A 23594-nucleotide genomic window follows, 5' to 3' on the forward strand; every position below is an offset into this window, starting at 1 on the left:
TTTACTTGTATGAAAATGTTTAATTTAATCTCTGTATAGCTCATCTTGCAAGTTTTTTATGTATTTGAAAACTTCGTACTAAAATAACGCCAACACTAACAGTTGTCCATGATACGATGTATGGTTTAGCAGAAATTAATTAGTTATAAATAGAAATCATAAATGAAATAGAAATTAATTAGCATACAACAATAGTTGTTTTTGTTCCTGGTGTGTAATATGGATGGCTTTGAAAAATAAAAGGTGATGGGACATGAGTATAGAATGAAACCCGCGATAACCCAAGTTTCAAAAGCTTCCCGCACAGATATTCTACATTAGTATTATAGTAGTGCGTACATTTGAATCATTTTTAAAATTGTCAGCAACTGGGTACAGTGTAATAAAACCTGTGACTTTTGCATTGTTTGTTTTCATATTTTAAACATCAGTTTAGTGAGAAGTATTTTATTACGTTAATATATTATGGTGGTATTAACTACGGTATGTTGAAGTATCCTGATGCGCTATCATTCTAATATCGTAAAAGATTAACGGAATAGTTTAGATCTGCAAACTTTTAGTACTGCCTGTTTGTTATTGGCAATGACCCTGCATACGGGAATATGCGTCAGTTGTTTCAGAGTGGGGAGCTCTTGCGTCTCTGTCTATCGTCTAAACTCTTGTGCATGCGCGATGGACCTGATCGGCTGTTTAAGTTTTGTTAGGGCCCGATCTCATCAGTGTCATATAGGGACACTATACGACACTGGATCACGCAACAATGCCTGAATAGACAATTAAATAGTACAGTACGTACTACAAATGTCTCGTATTTTCAGCACGTGTTTATATCATTACGTACTAAACTCCGCCCACGTTGCGAACTGATAAACAAATTATTAGCTTCGACTCGGTTCAGCTGTCGTATAATCATATGTGTCAGCGCTTCTATTTCTAGCAGTTTCAATTGTATCGACCGATGTTTCCATACGGTACAAATTATTATTGAACGATATTTTACAGTTTTTACATCTATGCTGTGTATTTTATTTACCGTGCAAATTTTAATGTATGACGATTATTTCATATGCTAGTGAATATATGCTTATGTCAATACCTGGTTGCTATTTTGCTTATACCAATGATATACAGCCCCCCTGTGGGGGCTGTATATCATTGCTTATACAGAGAATATTCATAGTTTATATTTTAAATTTACGATGTGCTCATTGTATCGGTAAATACTATTTTTTAAGTTGTTTTCATACAAATTGTGCTATTAGTTTTAAACTGACGGCCATTTTGTATACTCAGTAATACGATTTTAATCGTCTCTATAATGCTGATTTTCTTTTCACGCATAAATCAAAAAACGTACACATTCCTTCTACAGGCTCTTCACTTAGTAAAGATATGTTTTCTCATGAGTAATGTATTGAATAGCATCATCTTACAGCTATAGACGATTAGCTCTTATTAGTTACATTCACGTGGGTCTGCTTGCTTGTATATATGTTTTGTATGCATTTCACAATTGTTTGTTTATGTATATTGAGTTTGCGAAGTATAATTTGTTAGCCTACTATTGCTGGTTTTGGAACCTCATCGAAGCTATTTGCTATGGGTTTTGAATAACAAGATACTTTGGCTTAACATTTTTTGGCTCCTGTTGTAGTAGCAGCCATTTCAGTTTTTATATCAATTAGGAACATCACTTTTGCTTCATTTTGTGTCAGAGCCTACCTAACAATTTCAATTTAGGTATTTCTTATAGAGAAAAAATCTGCTTGTCATACCTTGTCTAGTTCTTGAGACATTACCACTGACTAGGTATATTGTAATTGAAATAACAGTTTGAGCAGTTCACAGATTGTTCGACAGCAAACTACATATTTTTTGGCATCAATAAAAAATGCCATCTGCTTTCAAATCAGCTTTTTATTGGCAGTAAAATTTAAGGTTCAAGTTTTTATTCAATTTCCATTTATAAAATACACATTTTGGCTTTTGATTTTAATTTGACTCGTAAGTGGCTGTCTGCTAACCGCTTGATTCTACCTAAGAAGACTAAGGGCTTTGCACATCTTATATCACCACGGAAGTCCCTTGCATGATTTATTATAAGAGAATATCCTCAAGCTACTAGCAAAATTGTAGGTATTAATTTGACTAGCCAAACATTGCTAATGCTATAAAATATTCCTATACTTCATTATGTAGCTAAGAATTATTTTAGGAGTAAACCTCAAACCTAATAACTCTTTTAATCTAGCTTGTGAATTTCTGCTCAACAATATATTGAACAAAAAAAAGTTGGCAGTTGTCAGATAGCTTGTTTAGGCGTTCTGAACTTCAGGATTTGCCGAACTTGCTAGTTTTACTCTATGTTAGTTCAAGTTGCAAAGTTGAACCACGCTCTACTTGGGTTTGATGTCAAAATTTTCTCCGATGATCGGCATCTTTAAAACTTACAACTTCCAAAATTTAGTCATGGTATGCTGTTACTTGACTCATGCTAAACTGTTGCTAAAACATGATAAACTTTGCAAATCATTTAAATCGTCTAGCGAAACACTTTAGCTCATTCAATTGTAGATTTTGCATAAACAGTTGTGCAGTTAGTATCAATTCCAATATAAAATATCTGGGGATATTTTCAAGTCAAAAAGCTTCTTTTCTAAATAAAATTGATGTTATCTGTGGAAAACTTGAGTCAATTCCTTGAGATGCTTCAGTTAATTTGGCCTACCGTAAAACCTCTAATTGAACGCCACGGCGCTATATTTTTAACCCTTCCTCTCTAGCGAAGGTGGTGTTAAAATAGAGGCTGGCGTTGTATTTTTCAAATGGCTCATCAAAATTTTGGAAAGATAAATTTAGCCCTTATCAGGCGAAGCAAATGTCGCTTATATTTTGCCCTCTTCTTCCGGTAAAGCGATGTTAAACCTTTTGAATGCAGTAAATCTGCTAACTTACCTCTAACTTGTCAGAGATCTCTAAATAGAATAATGCATTGGGGAGCCAAGAGATATCTCTACCAGTTGTTATCTATTGCTTGCAATTAATCTGCGATGATATTATAGCCTGTGCCTTGCTTTGCAATTTGTTGAAGCTTTCAATTTTTTATTTCATTCTAACTTTGAAGGCATATGTTTATTTTATATCTATATTTAAAAATTATGAATAAAAGCTCATTGCACTCATTGGTATGTTTGCTACAGTTTGCAGCCAAAACTAGCTTTTCATGTGCAATAGAAGAGGAGTTATGAGTGTTGACCCATTGTAACCCATGTTAAGATAACCGCAATGATGCTATTAAATAATATGCTACAAATCTGCAAATTTATAAGTTATATAATGATAATCGATCAAAGGCCACAAATATGTATACATGTATATATATTCATGAACAAGTGGCATAAATGAACCATACTTGTATTACACACAGAAACAAAAATTAATGCTTTTAAAACAAAAATATTTGCATCGTTTGCTCGGATAACTGCGTTTTGATCGTTGCTTTCGATGGAACGAGTTTCATCTGGTTGTCCAATACCTTCCACAATATCCTCTGACCTCAACTCGTCTTCTGCATTGCTGAACTAGTCAATATTAGCGTTCAAACAATTTTTTAATAAAACAATAATTTAAGCGTCGCATTTAGCACAAATGCAGTGTGTAAAAATTGCTCGTTAAACGGAACCTTCACCCTAAAACTAGTTGTTCATCTACTATCGTAAATGTTAGCCGTTTTTCATATACTTGTATTTTGAAGTATCAAGACTGCGTTAAACAAGGAACTACTATTAGATTGAGGTAGTTAATAATTATTTCTATGGTGTTGCTCTCAAAGTTTTGGAATTGGACGAGAGAATCAATTGCTATTGATGTTAGCGATTCATTATTAATACGATTTGTTGACACTTCTACTGTTCAATTGTTATGATGGGCTCGTAAAGATCAAATAATATCAAATGGAGGTGGCATTCAATTAGAGAATAGCGCTCTATTTTTCAATCTTTCTCTCAGGGTGGCGGTGAATTAGAGGTGGCGTTCAAATAGAGATGGCGTTCAATTAGAGGTTTTACGGTATATTATTATCCACCTATTTAATACAGAATATAATCTTGGTTCTTTGCAGGGAAACCTAAGTCAATGGAAATATGGTAAAATGAAATCCTAATGATCATGTATTGTCATATCTTGTGGTGCCTAAAATGCTGCATATAGAGGTGTTGAAATGGGGTAAAACACTTCAATCATACATTCGAAACCCACACGCATGTACATGTATATGAATGCCTTCAATGTTTATAAATATAAAAACAAAGGCACAAACATATGTCGAGGCTGTTATCCACATTGCATGTGGCTAGTATATTCAGAGGTTACAAGAGTATGCTGCGGCTTTTTGTGCTGGTCTCGCTGACTGCTTATGGTGCTTGTAGTAACGTTGAACAATTGAAGTTTGTCCATGTCCTTCATGTTCAGAGGCATTTTAAAAGGCTTTGTGTGTTTGGGCTTCTAGAGTTCAAGTCTCATGTTGCCATGTTGCTCCTCTGCTTATCTGTCTTCTTTCATTTTAGTTATGTTGACAACACTTTTATGTAAAGTAATTAATAGAGGTCTTTGCAGATTAGCAGAGCTCATCTTGGGATTTATTTAGTTCAAAAGGTTAATATTATGATTTTTAGAAAAACAAAAATAACATTCCTGTCGTAGAAGTCTTTTAGATAGCTTTGAGCCTAAACACTAGAAAAGATGGTTCAGTTATTCACTTAGTTTTGGATACCTTTAGTAGATACCACTTCGCCTTGCATGATGGTTGATGTGAGTATCATGAAATTCCCCAAAACCCTTTTTTCTAAGATCTAATTCATGCTTTCTGTAAAAACTTGAGTCTATGAAGAATATTTCCCATAGTTCAATAAATATGGCCTTGCAATATTGAATGTGATTTCAGTTGTATTCCGAGTAACCTCATCTTTCTAAGCGTAGCCCGAACATGGCCTAGCACGTTTGTGTGTTCTGTCAATAGCTTCTTGTTCTGCTCAAGTTCAAGGCTTCACTCTACTAGCGTGCTTATTTTCAACTAGTGGACAAGTTTGGCTAGATCCTTTATACTCCGCAGCGTTTTCTTATGGGTTTCAACCAAAATTCATGGAATGTTAATGCTAATTAAAACTGTTGTCTTCTCAATATCCACTACCAAATTTAAAATGAATCCTGAGCAATTATATCTGCTGAGACTTCTTGGCATACACAACTTCAATTACAATAAATAAGTAAAGACCATATTATACATCATTAATAAATAAAAAGCAGTGTTATACATCATGATTAAGTAAAAAACAATATTGTAATTTAGTTCAGCCCAGGCGGTGGAATAATGCTGTAATTATGATACATTTTATTAACAGTGTTTAAAGAAGTAGTCAGTTATGATGTCCTAACGAAAACAGTTGATGAATTTAAATTTGTCGATATAACAAAGACTCGTAGGTTTGTTCGTCAGTGTCTAGGGAGGCCTCATGCACTAAAACAATGTTTGCCTAAATTAGTTTGCTTTGTGCAGTTGGCTTGCCTATTACCCACTGTTATAGATGAGATCTCTTCAACTAGCTCTTGTTCATGATTACGCTTTCCATTGTTGGTCTCCTTTACAGCTTTATTAAGGCTTGTCACTTGCTCGGCACCTGTTGCTTCATGTCACCAACCGTCTTATACACAGATGCAGGAGGCAATGAAAAGTGTTCTTCATTAATTACTAAATGGAGATCTAATGCTAAAAAATTTATAAAGCTGTTCTATGTTGAGTTACTGAGTTGAGTTACCTAGCTTTGGTTTGTTTAGTTTTAGTTTAGTTATTGGACTTGCGTAATGCCTTCTATGCTGAAAGAAGTGGCCAACAAGAACAACAACAACAATAAGACAACAGCAAAGATTTTACCTGACATGACAGATAATGACAAAACATCTCTGGCTATTCGAAGGCCGCGGAGGGTAAATATGATATTTTAACGATTATACTTTTTCCCTGTTTAGGTCTTGGTTAGGTTATTTAACTGATGACTCGTCATCTCGATGTTTCTCATTGCAATATGGCTGATAACTTGAGCCGTGGTTTCATATCTATTCTTTTCGTTCACAGCAGCCCAAGGCTCACCCGGCCTTCAAGGATGAAGATGATGCCCAGTTAGAACTTGCCATCAAGCTCTCACTTCTTGCTCAGAAAACACGGGTAATTGATTTAAGTGCTGCCTATGTCTCTTTGGTTGTTGACAAAGAAAGGGTGTAGAAGTGTATTAAGGAAAAGTTTTTAAATAGATTTCTGTATGGCTAAGCACAGCTTCGATATTGTATCAGTCTAGAGTCATTTCAAAGGCTTTCAAGTTCTATTCAAAGTTAAAAAAATCCACATTCACAACTGTACAGTTGGAAAATTCATTGATGTAATGTGGTTTTACATTCTACTGTCTGCAGGGAAAACGTCCTACTGTCTGCAGGGAAAACGAAGCTACTCTTATCAATAATATGGTAAAAATCAGCTGTGTTTGTTGAAAAGTTTTAAAATAGCTCATGAAAGATATGTAGAAATATGAGCCCGAAACACATCTGGTGATCTATAGTTCTATTTCTTAAGTTTTTCTATAAGTATAGCCGTAGGTTTTGGTACATGTTCTGTGTTCATCATAGCTTATTATATCTTAACTATATGAATATTAATTTAACTTATGTGTTAGGAATTTACATTAGCTTACAAACTCTGCCAAAAACATTTTTAAAATAAGTCATAGCTTTGCTTGCTTTTTAGCTTAACCATAAGTTATAAAGCATTGAAAGAGAAATTGCATATTCATGGTTTGACAAAAGTGCGTCTTAATTTCTTTGTAAAATTCAAGGGTAGGATGATTCTAGGCTGTTTCTAAAATCATATGTGAAACAGTAGTCGTAGGCAATGTACTTTCTTAAGCATGAATTTTTTGTTCAGGGTATCCAGGCAACAGTAATTTTAGCCAATCAATTTAATATGCACATAAAAATGTGTATTGTACTTATGATCATTAATCACAGTTGTCGCAAATACAAGTAAATTGTCATATTTTTCAATTTTAAACACATTTCAGGCACTTTTCAACATTAGACTTAGTTAATAGAATGGTCTTACTAAGCTTTTAATGTCTTGTTGTGTATACCATAGTAGAAATGCCTAGCTGTGGTAAGCTTCTGAGTGAGTGTACACTTCATTAAGAGTCATCTGCTTTTTGCTGTTGAATGAACGAGGAAACGATTCCTCATTTTGTGTTCTCTGCTAGTAAGCACTTTCGTTATCTGTATTTGCAACTCGGTCAAGGATCAGTTGCTTATATTAAATACTAAACAAGCTTTTTACTGATTGTTTAATGAATTTGTGTCCAATTTTGTGCTACTAACACATGCAATTATAAAAAATCGCAGTTAAACTAATGACAGTTTGTAAGGCAATAATTGAAAAAAAGTATTTTGTTAACAGATATAGCCATAGTTGATTTGAAAATTTTGCTCGTGTAGGAACAACTTGTGTCGCAATTTCTTCTCTTGACTAAACAACATCATTCAAATTGCTTGCACTAATAACCCTGTCATCAGACACGCCTGCACTAACAAAGCCTGTCATCAGAAAGGCCAACACTCACAAAGCCTGTCATCAGAAATGCCTGCACTAACAAAGCCTGTCATCCGAAAGGCCTGCACTAACAAAGCCTGTCATCAGAAAGGCCAACACTAACAAAGCCTGTCATCAGAAAGGCTTGCACTAACAAACCCTGTCATCAGAAAGGCTTGCACTAACAAACCCTGTCATCAGAAAGGCTTGCACTAACAAAGCCTGTCATCAGAAAGGCCAACACTAACAAAGCCTGTCATCAGAAAGGCTTGCACTAACAAACCCTGTCATCAGAAAGGCTTGTACTAACAAACCCTGTCATCAAAAAGGCTTGCACTAACAAAGCCTGTCATCATAAAAGGCCAACACTAACAAAGCCTGTCATCAGAAAGGCCAACACTAACAAAGCCTGTCATCAAAAAGGCCAACACTAACAAAGCCTGTCATCGGGAAGGCCAACACTAACAAAGGCTGCCATCAAAAAGGCCTGCACTAACAAACCCTGTCATCAGAAAGGCTTGCACTAACAAACCCTGTCATCAGAAAGGCTTGCACTAATAACCCTGTCATCAGTAAAGCCTGCACTAACAAACCTTGTCATCAGAAAGGCTTGCACTAACAAACCATGTAATCAAAAAGGCTTGCACTAACAAACCCTGTCATCAGAAATGCCTGCGCTAATAAGCGCTGACTATCCAATTTGCGTTACTTTTGTAGACTCTTTAATGCAGAACAATCCCATATGGTGACCTCCAAAAATTGTGCTTTATTATTGTTTGCAGTGTACATAGGTATAGTTTTGGCAGACAAGCCACCAACCTTTTTTGATCATTGATCACCAACAATCTGTTTTTAATAATTGCCTCCAATTAAGCTTCGGAATCCTCCATTGCAGTAATTGCAATTTAGCAAATACTTTATTCTCCAGCTATGAAAGCATGCAAGTGAAATTATTTAGTGTAAAATAAGTTATGTGACAAGTTAGACTTAGCTGGCTAGATGCTTAGCACAAGTAGTTTTTGAATTTCAAAATGAGCTGAAATTATCTCTGGTACATTTTTGATTAAAAATAGGCTGTTTTTGGGGTTATGCAGGTAAAATACTCTTTTTCATGGCATGTATTATTTAATTGCTATGCTGGGTGACCATTGAAATATGTAATGATTAAAATGAAAAAGAAACGAAATTCTAGTTTGTTAATAACCTAGTCTGAACAAGAACCAGTTGTTGGTCAAAAAAGACTGAAATGGGAAGCAGGTTCCACCATTTGCTTTTTTAAATCAAAATACACTACAATATGTAAAATCAAGTGTTTGTCTGTCGTCATTTGTATGTCCATTTAATAGCGATTGGTTAAATACTCACGCTTGCAGTCCAGTGCTCCTTGAGAGATAAGTTAACTTACTGTAAAACCTCTAATTGGGTGCCACGTCTATTTGAAAGCCACCTCCATTTGACCGCCACTGTGAAAGGAAGGTTGGAAAGTAGAGCGTCACTCTCTAATTGAACGCCACTTTGACAATCTTTGATCTTTATGAACCCATAATATCAAGTGATCAGTAGCAAAGTGTCCACAAAATTGTATTAATAGGGAATTGTTTACATCAATAACAGTTAGTTCTCTCGTTGTCCAACTCCAAAGCTTTTCGTGTTTTTTTCCATTAAATTCTTAAAAGCAACACTATAGAAATAATTAATAACTGTTTCAGGCTAATAGTAGTGCCTTTTTTAACGCGGTTTTGATACTTCAAAGTACATGTACATAAAAATGGTTTGCATTTACAATGGTAAATGATTGACTAGTTTTAGGGTAAAGGTTGCATTTAGCGAGCAAAACTTATACACTTTGCATTTGTGCTAAATGCAACGCGTATAAGTATTGCTTTGCCAAAAAATTGTTTGGACGCTAATATCGACTAGTTCAGCAGTGCAGAAAAAGAGTTGAGGTCAGAAGACATTGTGGAAGGTATTGGACAACCAGAAGATGTTCGGTCCATCGCAAGCAACATATAGAACTCAGTCATCCAAGCAAACGATGCAAATATTTTTGTTTTAAAACTTCAATTTTTGTTTCTGCGTGTAATATCAGTATGATTCATTTATGTCACTTGTTGATGAATATATATATTTATAGCATTTGATAGTTTATCATTATATAATTTATAAATTTGCAGATTTATAGCATATTATTTAATAGCATCTTTGCAGTTATCTTAACACGGCTTACAATGGATCGACGCTCATAACTCCTCTTTTATTGCACATAAAAAGCCAGTTTTAGCTGCAAACTGTAGCAAACATATCAATGAGTGCAGTGAGCTTTAATGCGACATTGTTAAGTATGGGTATAAAATGAAAATTTGTCTTCAAATTTAGGATGAAATAAAAATTGAAAGCTTTAACAAATTGCAAAGTAGTACACAGGTGATAATATCATCGTAGGTTAATTGCAAGCAATATATATCTACTGGTATAGATATTGCAAGGTCTTTCAGTGCGTATTTATCTATTTATTTAGCGTATTTATTTATAAAGATCTTTGACAAGTTGGAGTAATGTTAGCGAATTTATTGCATCCAAAAGGTTTATTATCGCTCCACCAAAAAGAGAGGGCAAAATATAGGTGATATTTGCTTCACCGTAAAAGGGCTAAATTTACTTTTCGAAAGTTCTGATGAGCCATTTGAAAAATACAACCTCAGCCTCTATTTGAACGCCGCCTCCGATTGACTGCTTCTATAGAGGAAGAGTTGCAAAATGAGCTCTCTGGCATTCATTTAGTGGTTTTACGGTGAGTTATTCAAATTCATTGGGTAAAAAAAGTTAATGGCTACCACATCACCTGCTACTGTTTATGAGCTATTTTAAATTTTGAGCGAATGTATAGCATAAGAAGTAAGAAATGTTTTTCAAGAATATGTTTTAGCTATTCCTTGGGCTTTCAAATATTTGAATTATCAATTGACTGAACATACACACAAATAAACGATTAGCGTCATTTTAAAGTTAGAATAGTAAATGTTGTATATGTTGATTAAAAATAAATTTTCTATGCAACCTTTTTATTACTCGTGTGCCGCCGGGTATTCAAATTATTAACATATATAATTTGCTTTATGTGAATTGATTTTACTCTATTAATTGATATATTAATAACAAGTTAGAGTTATAATTTACACCCAACTTTTGGTTTAAGATATCAGATGGTGTAAGTATGAGTGCTTTTGTATGGAGACAAGTGGCAACCTCCATTTCTTTTTTGTATGCCTCTATTCTTGTTCCATTCTTATTCAGGTTAATCAGTGTACTTAGTTTTTTTTAGAAAAAAGTAAAACACAAGAACCTGGAGCCATTGGAACAAAATTCTAGTGAAGAAAAACCAACTGAAAAAAAAGAGTTATTAACGCCAAAGCCTGCTGCACCTACAAACACATCTTCTAGCTTTGAGCCTGAGAAACATTCAAAGAAACATGCATCTTCTACAGCCTTACACAGGTCAGCAATGGTTGAATAATCTTTTTAATTTCATTCGATGGATTTGTTGGGAATTGATCCCCAAACTTGTCCACAAATGTAGATTTCCAGACCGTGACGAAAATCTAAGAAAGACAACTGATAAAGCAAATAGAGTGTCTAAAGCAACAAATGTCATCAAACGATTTATTGAGGGAAGATGTTAGCTTTTCTTTGTCTGTCTGATAAACACCATAGATCTCTGTAAAGATCTGAAAATTTTGACTGGTACAGAAGGTTTGTCGAGTGCTTGACCCTTTGGCTGGGTTAAAACCCCGCAAAAAAACCCGAAAGTCATGTAATTCATTTTGGAAAATTCCATAAAATCGGTATTTTAAGAACACGCATAGCTCAAACTGAAATTTATTACTATTAAAAAATCTTTTGTACACATGCAATATGTAACAATTATGGCTAATAAAAAATTTCACTATTGGGACCTACTTCTTTGTCACTTACATTCTGGATGAATAAGCATCCAAGATTAAGTGGGCAATTTCGTAGTTGAAGTACTATATGAAGCCAAAGATTTAGGCAGTTTCTTTGGGGCTGTTACCTTTCTTACCTTACCGCTGTTACCTTTCTCGTATTAATCTTGTGGTTTGACCACTATTCAATTTGGTATCGTTGTCTTTATCGTTCATGTATTATGCTATATTATGCAGTATATCAGAGTGTAATTTGAAATTTGCATAAATATAGGACTTCACCATCTAAGAAGAAGAAGATAGAATGCGCAGCACCACGCATAGATCTTTCATTAAAAAGAGGCAAAATTCCAACTACTGCAAGTTTTATAAGCTATGTTCTGCAGAAGGGCTCAAGCAACAGGGATATGGACCTAGTCAGACAATTTGAAAGGGATGAACCTCCTAAAACTATTACCCCTGTGGCTAGCAATAGTGCAGACTCAGAATCGGATTGTGAAAACGTCTAGTGCAAGTACCCCATAATCGTGCGTTGAGATATTTTTGTAATTATATCATTTGTATATCATTTTATATATTGCATGATACAATTGTCCTCTCTAATTAATTGTATAAAATAATTTAATATATTTCTCGTTCGTTCAATAATGCTCATTATTGATAGAAAATGCTATTAGCATATAAAATTCTATAACCAGGCTTGCTATTAAATAACTAGGCTTGTAATTAAATACAAGCATTAAAAATAACACCAAAAGCTCATTGAAAAAATAAAACAATATACTATACAATATTTATAAAAGTCAGTCTAAAGTAGGTAGCAGACATGGAGAATGTACAGGAAGGGAACACCCATTGCATAAGAAACGAGATACAATATAGCATGGAGCTGAATTTGATTAGAATCGTCCAATCACAAATAAACTATTATACATGTACTAGCATAAAGTGATAGCTGATTGTTGTCATTACTCCGACAATCCAACTAATTAAAACTGATCTACTGGCTGATCAAACATGTAGTGTAGGAAACATGTCGTGTCGGTGCCTATAGTCTTTCAGATGACACACCCACAGAAACTAAGCTGCCATTTTCAAACTGTCTCTTTTGGCTCCGTCTTACTCCATCTGATCTCAGATATGGCTTGCTCTTCAGATCTATATAACAATGGTCACATGACAAACATGGCTATGTTATGGCTAAAACATGGCTAAAATAGTGGTACATTGGCACTAAAAATGGTTTTCGACCAATTTTGAAGTCATTGGCAGGTTGATGACCAGGCAGCGCGTAAGCATCTAAGCTGTGCTGATCAGCTTGAAATATTGAAAATTCTCTGGTTGGTTTAATGTCAGTGTATCGAATGCGAATATCAAGCATGTGAGTCTAACGTCCACATAGTTGTGTGAATATGACATGACATCTTGCATGATACTAAAAATTACATTCATTATTATATAAGCTGCGCAGCGATTGGCTGTTGTGAGCGATTCCGTAGGCCAAAATCAATCAGGGCTATATTCTTGGCAATGTCGGTGGTGGTTAAAATTTGTATCATTCACCTTAAATGGATGACCATTTCAGTATCATAAAATATAGGGCTTTCGTGCACACAAAAAACACTAAGAGTTGCTGTAGCCTACCAGTGCCTTATGACATAAGATCACTTAATCTCATTGCTGATAAGCTGCATTCATGGTGAAGCCTGTGAATCAACATGTCTAAGAAAGTCTTACTGTTTCATTTGCAGCGGTACCTCTATAGATGAAACTTACAGTATGTCACATACTACATAGCGAAATGCCATTTTTGAAGAAAGTTCCCACTTGAAGTAGACAAATAATTTCGAGATTAAGAAAGTCTACACGAAACTAGCGCTGGGCGCGGGTAATAAAACTCATTGAACTCGCTGGTTTATCTTTTCTCGAGTCTCGGGTAATAGAAATTTTGAGCATTTCGATCTTGCGGGTTCGGGTTTTGACTTGCGAGTTCGGGTTTTGGTACACGAATCCGTCGAATAGAGTGGGCAAAAACTCGGTCTACTGTGCCCTGAGCTCTACGCACTGTTTAACAACCCGCCTGTTAATGCTGCAAGCACGAATATCAGTCGATAGAAAATAGTAAAAAATAATAAATAAATTGAATAGAATTATAATTGCCTTGTAAATTTTAATATGTCTGATGTTTCGAAATTTTAGACATAAAACCCGTATCGACAAAACCCGATACCCGAAAAACCTGTTGGCCAAGAAGTACTCGTGCCGAGTACTACCAGCTACCCAATACTCAAAAAACTTGAACAGAAGGGGGCAGAGTCTAAACTCGTTGGCCATGAGGTACTCGTGCCCAGCACTACACGAAACACTTATTTAGGTATTTCAACATCACTGAAAGCACACAGCTTACCATAGTGAGTTTTGGAATCGGCATTTCAATATTCTAGTTCACCTCAAGATAGTAAACATGGCGTGGCAGGCATTGACTGAGCGCACACTTCGCGCGGCTTACAGAAAGTTTTAGCACGATGCAGTCATCCCACAAAATATTGATCAATTACGGAGGGTTGACAAAGGAGAGGCAGAAATTGACCCAGTTATTCGTTAGAAATGGTGATAGTTGAGAGTGACATGATTTAATCATTGAGTGTCTGGAGGAGATTACGCAGTAGTTCAAGAATATATTATAGATGACAAAGAAGAGATGGTTATTTCTCCAAGCCAAATAAAGAAAACCCGAAGAAAGTTTTACAAAATATCTGAACTTGTAAAAGAACCTGGTAGAAGTGTTCACAATTAAGGTGATTGGCTCACTGTAAAGTTGGTTTTGGACATTTGCAAAGGATGATGAAAACATGACAAGAGCAAACATCATTGAATCGCTTTTTTGCAAAACTAACGGACCAAGATGACTGATAAATGTGAACTGGAAAAAGTAAAGGCGAAAACAGCGAGCGGCAAAATTTCCTGTTTTTCAATTTTTAGGTTATAATTTTCATTTTTGTTCATTATAATCTGTCTACTTTTTCTTTGCATGTATAAATTAAGTGTTACTTAATTTTACTTGAGCACTTGTATTATTGTCACAGACCTTTGACAGGCTTTGGAGCATGTTCTTGCACTTATGATACCAAAAGCACCTCTACATGCGCAAGTTTTAGACTACGAAGCAACTACAAAAAATTAATTTTGTACTAAAAAGTACTATTGTACTCGCTCTTTCCACACTCTTTCACACACTCATCATTATAAGAAATATTGGAATGTCCCCTAAACAAACTATGAAATTTATACCTGTGAGTATATCCTCAAGAGCTCCGTGGTACATATCATCCTTTGCAATTTTCCGAGTGTCCTTTGATCCTTTAGTTTTTTGCTTTGACTTCAGTTCATTCATCATGGCCGCTTGCGCGTTCACAGATTTGTTGGCTACAGCTTGCTTGACTTCTTTCTGCTGCTGCGCCATCTGCAGCTTTTGCCTCGTTTCATTTTCCTGGAAAAAATTAAACTCATAAGAATACACAAAATAATCTTTATGCACAAGATGATAACACACAAGACATTAATATATTCAGGTGTGTAACCGGTAGGACAGTAGGCTCAGCAGAGTACATCAGTATATCCCAGGTGTGTCACCAGTAGGACAGTAGGGTCAGCAGAGTACATCAGTATATCCAGGTGTGTCACTGGTAGGACATTAGAGTCAGCAGAGTACATCAGTATATCCAGGTGTGTCACTGGTAGGACAGTAGGGTCAGCAGAGTAGATCAGTATGTCCGGGTGTGTCACCGGCAAGACAGTAGGGTCAGCAGAGTACATTAATACACCCAGGTGTGTCACTGGTAGGACAGTAGGGTCAGCAAAGGACATCAGTATATCCAGGGGTGTCACCGGTAGGACAGTAGGCTCAGCAGAGTAGATCACTATGTCCGGGTGTGTCACCGGCAATACAGTAGGGTCAGCAGAGTACATTAATATACCCAGGCGTGTCACTGGTAGGACAGTAGGGTCAGCAGAGTGTAGTCTTTTTGACAATAGACCAATGCATGGCCAGCAGCATCCCATGCCATTTACAGCAAATGACCGGCTAAAGTGGTCATAGATGAAAAAGTATGGCGCCTTACAGTGCCTCGCGTTGCGCGTTCACAACTCGAGTTGCCGCTTTGTCCAACTCGAGTTGCCGAATTGTACAACTCGGCCTGGGTTTTTGATTAACTCGAGTTGTGTTATACGCAAAACTAACACGGGTTTGTAAAAAAGCAAAGTGAGTAATTGGGGTGTCTCATTTACAGAACATTTACAGAAATTTAATAATAATAGTTTAAATATATAGACACATTTAAATTATATATAACTATTATAATATAAATATAATTATATACATGTATAACTAAATTATATATAAATATAACGAGACAAAAACAACTGTAGAATGTAAAAAGCAAACTAAAAAACAATCTATGTGGGAGGTAGGCCACTTCTTTTTCAAATGAAAACAGAGTTCTCTCTAAAACCTGACAAAAAACTGAATGAACACCGAAAATGAACATAGAAATTATTTCAACGGCGTTTAATGATGCACCAAAATAAATTCCACATATAGAAAATATAGCTAGAGAAAATGAAATGACGAGATGTTCTCAAGCCGAGTTGTTGAACTCGAGTTGCTGTTGAAAGAACTCGGCTTGGGTTTGGATGAACTCGAGTTGCAAACTCGGCACAGTATAATTCTAATAATTCGCTATTAGCTCTAGTTTTACAGTACATACATAGTTTAATTTCTATTAGCTAACGAGTGCCTATTGATATACCACTGTTAATATAACCAGATCTACGGTTATGCTACCGTAATACCAGTATATTGCACCTTACTTTTGAAAAGTCACGTTGCGTGTTCACAACTCGAGTTGTGCAACTCAAGTTGTACAACTCGAGTTGTGAACGCGCAACGCGAGGCACTGTAAGGCGCCATAAAAAGGGCATTCATTTACAACAAATGGCCTTTTCTATGTATGGTTCTATGGGTCATTTTACAATTGGTGACACAGTAGAACGACTATAAAAAATGTAAAAATTTTGCAAATAACCAGTTCTTACCTCCACAGCTTTTTTATAAGCTGCTGTGAACCTCACAAATGTACCAAAGAATGCTTGCGGACTCGTCTGTTTCACATTTTCACCAAAAAACTCAACAGCTTTTTCGTAGTTCTCTTTAGCGGTTTGATAATCCCGTTTCACAATATCTAGATCTCCTTGGGTCACCTCCAAGAATTCCTTCATTACAGTTGTAGCATATGTCATTGACGCAGCATCCCTCTGCTTGCCTTTACTGGTTCTGCAACATCATCACTTTACTAAAGCAGACTCTAACTAATAGATAACTTCAATATAAGACCAACTACCCAATACCAAATTGACTGCAAGGATATTATTTTCACCAAGCACTATTTTAGAGTAATGCCTTGCAAACCATTTGTCAAAAATCCTTTCTACAAAATCACCGGTCAAGAGATGCTCCTAACCACAATACCTCCAAATAATGTACCTCACGATATGTCATCCCAATAACTGTCAACAACACACCACAAAACACCTGCTACCAAGAAACAGTAATTCTTAACCAAAACCTGCTATACCTTGAGTCAAACTCTTTTTTAACCATGTTCATGCCTTTCTCCAGCTCAGATACGTCAATCTGTAGGTTTTCTAGAGAAATGAGAGCCGCTTTTTCCATATAGTCCAACTCCTGAGCAAAATTCTGCAGCTCAGGGAACAGATCCTGTGTAAGCATGATAAAAACTGACTTAATCTTTACCCAGTCCCAGCCAGAGGGTCTCCCAGCAAGTAATCCTAGCTTGATGAGTGAAAGCCATTGCAAAGCTTAAGGGTGTTACAATTGAAACTGATTCGCGAGAGACCTTAGTCGTAACTTTTCTCAACTAGTGTAACTTACTCAATCGTTCTAATGACACCCATAAGCAATTGGAATGCAGGGTGTACAGTACTTTTATATACTTACAGTCACAGTAGCTGCGATATAGTGAACTAAAGAGATCTTTTTGTCGGTAGACTTAGCATCAGTAAGTACGTCAAGACTCTGAAGTTTGAAACCATACGCACCACCCCGCCGTTGGCTGTTCATGTAATTCCCATAGGCTAGGATGATCTGTAGAAAATAAAAACGGCATCTAGAGTACAAAATATTAGAGCAAAACAAACCAAAGTATAGTCACCTTTCAGTATTCTAATAGTAAAATTGACATGCATGAACATTCCATGAAGTACACAATTTATTCACATAACTAAACTCTATATTTGCTAACAACGCATATATTAGTTATCTAGATGATGGGCTGTCTCAGCTTTCACAAACGAATAACTTATTATCATACCTCCAGAATTTTCCGGATCTTTTTAGAGTTGCGCAAAGATAAAGAAGCTGTGAGCAAAGCATTCAGCTGCTGCAAATCATGAAAGTTCAAGCTAGTAAATCTTAACAAGAGACAAACTAAGAAAAATATAAAAACGGACAGAGATAATGGCTACTTGGGCTACTCCATTGTCATGAGAAACAAACAAAAGAAATCATTTGTCATAAGTCTTTGTGCAAGAGCCTCGGGCTGCTCCTAGTCCAGTTTGTATACCATAAATTAATTTAGCAATCGACACACTAAAAATATGAGAATTACTAAAATGAAAAAAGTGTTGTTGGTTATACACAGAAACATCATTTGTTATTCTTAATTTCAGATATGAAAGTATTGACAGCAATTCAAAATTGTTTAAGCACATGTGTAGGTTAGTTTATCAATAAAACTCACTGGAACTGTTGTTATATTACCAACTTAAATTCAGAAGGCCACTTGCATTTAGACAATAGAGAGCAGGTTTACAAGTAACTGACATGGTACATGTTGCAGAAGCTGCACTTGAGAGCTCACACAATATATACAGCACATCATAATTATCTCAGCTAAATATTTGCAACAACAATAGATGAAAATATTTACGTAATATTTCTTACCGGTTTTAAGTGTTTCACATTATCTTTAAAATTGGCTATAAAATTCATAATGGAAAGCTTTGTTTGGACACGCTCTATGTGGTTAATCTGTAAGAAACAAACATAAATATATACTGTTAGTACAAACATGAATATATACTGTTGGTACAAACATGAATATATACTGTTAGTACAAACATGAATATATACTGTTGGTACAAACATCAGAGTTTGTCTGTGCCATTGCTCCGCTGCTGCAAACAGTAATTTAGGTTTCTCAAAGTTGGAGGCACAGGTCTATGCACCAGCGTCATGGGTCACCTTTCCCGGTGACAAAACATGACACAAAGTTTTCCTTCTCTATAAGTCATGCTTGTTTTAGACATGTGCAACTGCAATACAGTTATGTTTTGAGGTTAATCATGCTGCTGCACTATTCATCTATCTATTCCGACAGCAATGGAGCAATTGGAGCTTTCAGCATAGTAGTATATTCATTAGCCACAGAAAGTGATGCAGACTTTCAGTGTCTCAAGTCTGGTTTACACACGTCACAATTTAAGGTTGGTACATGCTACATGTATATCGTACCTCGGTGATCATCTGTGATAACAGTGTTTACACTATCGCAAACTCATTCGCATATACATCAACGAACAGTCCACGTCATAATATTCTCATTATGTAATGCGGTTGTGGAAACGATAAAACATTAGTCCCGCAGCAACTGCCATGAAAGATAATATAGATTGAGCAATACTCGATAGCCAATCACCATCACTGAAGTGATGCACATTAAACAGACTGTTGTGGATGCACGGCGAACTATAGGGAAAGTTTACCAACTGCAATCTTTCCCTGCGTATTCACGTTGCCTTGACGACACCATCCGTTTACGGTGTATTTAGTCAACGAATAATTACCGAGAGGATAACTTCGACATACTGTGATATAGTATGAACTATCCTTCAAGGTAGAGTATGCAAAATCTCTTAATTGTTTTATCACAGATTGTATGGCTTCACCGGCCAGATCAGGTCGTGCAGAAACATATCCTAAAAGAAATCATTTGGCAACACTCACTACATAGCGTACACTCACAAACATGTCCTCTCCATGAAGCTAGTCCAAGGAAGAAACAAGTGCTGACACCAATAAGGTAGAATAATTTACTCGCTCCTACATATAGCTAAAGCCTGGTTCCCATATACGCCGCAAAGCACCGGTGACAGCACCGCAGGCTATCGGCGGTGAAATGTGAACCTACACGCCGGGTACCGCTGAGTACCACCGGTAGTTGCCGGCGGTCAACGCAAGAGTTTAGCGCTGTTCAAATTTTGCGAAAAACCGCAGTCAAAACCTTCCCGAAATGCAGAGTACAGATGAAGGTCAGCATTATCGAAACGGCAAGCAAAAAATTTTTATGTGGTTATTAGCAATGCAGCTTTTTGTGAACAGAAGCCGCCGAGCCTAGCGTCGCAAGCGTTTTGCTGCGCAAGATTACCGCCGGGGTCTCGCAATCGATATGGGAACCAGGCTTTAGCAAGAATCAAGCTAACAATACTCACTTTGATCATAAACTGATCAGTAGCGGAGAGCGCTGACAAGGGTTTACCATCAGCTTCATAGTTATTAAATGCTTTAACTTCCTGTTCGTTAGGAACGATGTGTAGAAGCAGGTCAATATAATCAGTGCAAAGTGTTGTGGAGTCGAGGTTGGTTATGGCTCCAAGTATTTGCTGATCTGTTAAAGTAATCTTTTTTCTTGCTGTAACAAGCAACAAATCTACTAAACATTCGGTATACCTACTAAAAGATACATGGTTTTTATAAAATTGAAAAACAAAACATAGTTAAAGTAGGAATGCTTTAAGTACAGACACCAGACCTCTTCTAAGTAGAGAGAGAAGATAACTTGAGTTTGAATAGGCATGAAACGATGCAAAGTTAAGACAAGCCAATTATAAATGTATAGGTGAAAACTTTTGAGATAATTTTTTGATCAAAACAAAGACACCCAAGAATGGATGGCTGTGGCCACAAATATCAAATGGACCTAAAATAGCGATAAAACCTTTAGTAATTGTTTACATATTCGAGAAAGAATATTGTGAGGGATAGTCAGTAGTTTTTCTAACAATGCCATTGTTCATTCTCTGAAGCACCAACATTCATCCTATGTCCATTCTCATCAACACTCATTGCAACAATCAATTGCGACATAAGACATTATAAAAATAGTAGAGCTGCACAACGATTATAAAAATTGATCGCGATTAATAACTGGTCTGAGCCAGTTAATCTTCGATTAATCTTAGAATTAATCTAGCAAAAACCTGCATATTCAAAAACAAATAATACAGCTACATATAGATTAATTATATTTTAAACAATTGTTAGTAGTAGTACATGTTATGTACAATGTACATAAGTTACAATGTAATAATTATAATGAGTATGAAAACTATCAATGAAAGTCTATAATTAAGTCAGCCAAGAGTTGAGGCAGCACAGTTTATTCACATTATCTGAATAAAGAGATGCCCTCTTCCTACATACAATATTGCCAGCTTTAGAGAATAGCCGCTCACAGGGGACAGTAGTGCCGGTAGTCAGTCTGGCCGTCAGTAGTATTAGTTATTGTCTACGACAGCTGGTGATGATTTCTGCTGCGGTAGGATGAAAATTAGTTAAAATATATCTTAATGATGATGTGCTGTTGTGGCAAGCAAAATCTTTCTGGCATATACTGCACTTCGCTTTCTTGTTTACGCTTCCAACAACTTACAGAAATGTGCTACTTAGGGTGAAAGACATTTTTCTGCTTTTATGTTCCAATAAAGTGTCAATCTTACATTACTAATATTCTGAAGCTAAAATATGATTGTGATTTTTTTGAAAAATGAAAATACATGTATAATTTACTTGTGAAAGTTTTTAAAAATAAACAAAAATAAACTGTAAGATATTAAATAATACTGAAATCACTTTGTTGCTATTACCTAAAAACATGTTCAAACAACTAACAACATGACCGCTTACAGCTAGATCGGCACGGCGCTTGTGCATTGTATTGTATAAACAAGTTTAATGTTAGCGACTCACTGTGTTTTCATAGTTGAGTGCAAAATAAATGTGGTTTAATTTATTGGTAAGAAAGTGTTGCTTGTCATAATATTTATTTGTTAGTAAACTAAATGGTAGTAACCTGCTACGTTAGTATTACTAACGTATGGTACTAAACAGTACAAAGGAAAGGAACCACATCAATATCATCACCTCGGTAGCATTTTAATTGAAGATTAATTGGCCAACTCAGTTAATCGTTTACTTGTATTGGTCGCGTTAATCGTTTAATTAACGCGATCATTGTGCAGCTCTAAAAAATAGAAAGAAAAGTGGTCTGACCAATAGCGGCATTTCTGTTTCTATTTGCATCCATCAAAGACAGCAATTCAGGTTTCTTGCTCTGTTTGCGGCCATGGAGCGGAGTGCTGGTGCCGTCCACCTGATCAGCCGCGGCACGGTTTATGCCTAGTTTAAATTCTTCTTCAAACCTGGCAAAGTCTACAGTCTGCAATACAACAACAACTAATAAACAGCCATCGCAATCTCAAACTCTATCTTAAAGTTTATCATTGCTAGAAGTAGCGGGTGTGATAGTCAAGTGAGAAATGAGTCTAGTTGGACAGGAAAATAACAATTTTTAGTTTCATAGCTTTGAATGATGAGGAAAGTCAAATGGGTCTGTTAATGATTTCTGTACCTTAAGAATGTGCTCATCATCTAGCTCGGAGAAAACGGTGCCCTTCACTTGCCCAGGTTTAAGCGCGACCCAATTGAGAGTGGGGAGTTTGTATTTTGTCTGAATCTTTCTTTTGCTTGGAGTACTGGCTGCTGCAAGAACACAAACAATAAACCAATTAGTTGGTACAACTCTCTATCTGCTGCAAGAACACAAACAATAAACCAATTAGTTGGTACAACTCTCTATCTGCTGCAAGAACACAAACAATAAACCAATTAGTTGGTACAACTCTCTATTCAAAACATGATGCGGTGTGATTGTTAAGAGTTTTAAACACTTACCTAAAAGAGGTGGTGGCGGTGGTAGACCCGCAGCACCCGGTGGAGGTGGTGGACCAGGAGGACCAGCAGATGGCATGGGTGGAGGTGGAGGAGGAAGGGCCAAAGCTGCTGGAGGAGGAGGTGGAGGCGGGGGAGCCAGTGCGGGTGGCGGTGGAGCAGGAGGACCCGGACTAGCAACATTTGTTGGCATGTTTTTAAATGAATCTAATCTCTTTTTTAGCTCTTCAACTTCAGAGCTAGTCTTCTTGAGGGTGCCCTCTCTTTCCATCATACTGCTCTTTAATGTCCCTATCGTGTCATCCTTCGCCCGCACACTGCCCTACAATCAAATGTAGTCCAAATATTGTAGAAAAGGCAAGCATTTGTGACGAACAGATAATTTTGCTAAAGCACCAAATCAAAGTATTTGCAACAGAAATTGTCTTCACCATACATGATAATAGTCTAATGAGAAAATAATGGGTAGCGAGAGTTTACAGCTGGAATTGTCTTCACCATACATGAATGATGATGATGATGGTGATGGTGAGAAAGAAGATAATAGGTAGTTATTAGAGAGAAACTGCTTACAATAAGACTCTCTATCTCTGTATTCTTCTCCTGCAGCTGTTTCTGAAGGTCGGCGATCTTGCAGATGCTCTCATTCTCCACTTCCTGCAGCCGCTCAAGGGTCTCCGACAGCTCTTCCTCAACTGTTGCCACGTGCTCGACAGCGGCAGCCTTCTGATCAGAATCCTCAAGCAGCTGTGCTACATCTAGCCAGTTGTCGGTATAAGCTTGCACCTGTCGACATATGTCTGCTCTTGAGACACTGAATTGGCTAACAATGACAAGTGCTTTAACCTTGTGAAGGTAAATGGAGAGATAAATTGTAAGTTTGGGGGATGGGTAAAGACATGCGCTGAAGGAAACAGTAAAGTCAAGGTCACCGTTGCAT

General features: G+C 36.5%; 2 protein-coding genes across 7 annotated transcripts in view; one reads left to right on the plus strand and one right to left on the minus strand.

Moving 5' to 3' along the window:
* Positions 1–923: 923 nt before the first annotated feature.
* On the plus strand, positions 924–12077 carry LOC137385786 (uncharacterized protein DDB_G0280579-like). Of its 2 annotated transcripts, none has more exons than XM_068072347.1 (5): positions 924–974; positions 5836–5985; positions 6134–6223; positions 10950–11122; positions 11843–12077. In XM_068072347.1, exons 2-5 carry the CDS (start codon positions 5863–5865, stop codon positions 12075–12077), a joined length of 621 nt encoding a protein of 206 aa, XP_067928448.1. In that variant the 5' UTR covers positions 924–974; positions 5836–5862. The 2 variants fall into 2 exon arrangements, with proteins under 2 accessions (XP_067928448.1, XP_067928449.1); XM_068072348.1 differs by lacking the exon at positions 924–974 and adding an exon at positions 4124–4148.
* Positions 12078–12175: 98 nt separating this feature from the next.
* LOC137385785 (formin-like protein) overlaps positions 12176–23594 on the minus strand; it is a 36406-nt gene continuing 24987 nt past the window's right edge. For all 5 annotated transcript variants that reach the window (XM_068072342.1, XM_068072344.1, XM_068072343.1 and 2 more), the window contains 12 exons: positions 23228–23440; positions 22658–22976; positions 22335–22465; positions 21977–22142; positions 20137–20336; positions 18590–18676; positions 17958–18026; positions 17585–17731; positions 17202–17344; positions 16663–16900; positions 14860–15058; positions 12176–12726 (listed from right to left, as the gene is read on the minus strand). In XM_068072342.1, the coding sequence (XP_067928443.1) occupies positions 12617–12726; positions 14860–15058; positions 16663–16900; positions 17202–17344; positions 17585–17731; positions 17958–18026; positions 18590–18676; positions 20137–20336; positions 21977–22142; positions 22335–22465; positions 22658–22976; positions 23228–23440 (2022 nt within the window). In that variant the 3' untranslated portion in view covers positions 12176–12616. The remainder of the gene's footprint in view (positions 12727–14859; positions 15059–16662; positions 16901–17201; positions 17345–17584; positions 17732–17957; positions 18027–18589; positions 18677–20136; positions 20337–21976; positions 22143–22334; positions 22466–22657; positions 22977–23227; positions 23441–23594) is intronic.

This window comes from Watersipora subatra, chromosome 1 (assembly GCF_963576615.1).
Source record: "Watersipora subatra chromosome 1, tzWatSuba1.1, whole genome shotgun sequence".
NCBI lineage: Eukaryota > Metazoa > Bryozoa > Gymnolaemata > Cheilostomatida > Watersiporidae > Watersipora > Watersipora subatra.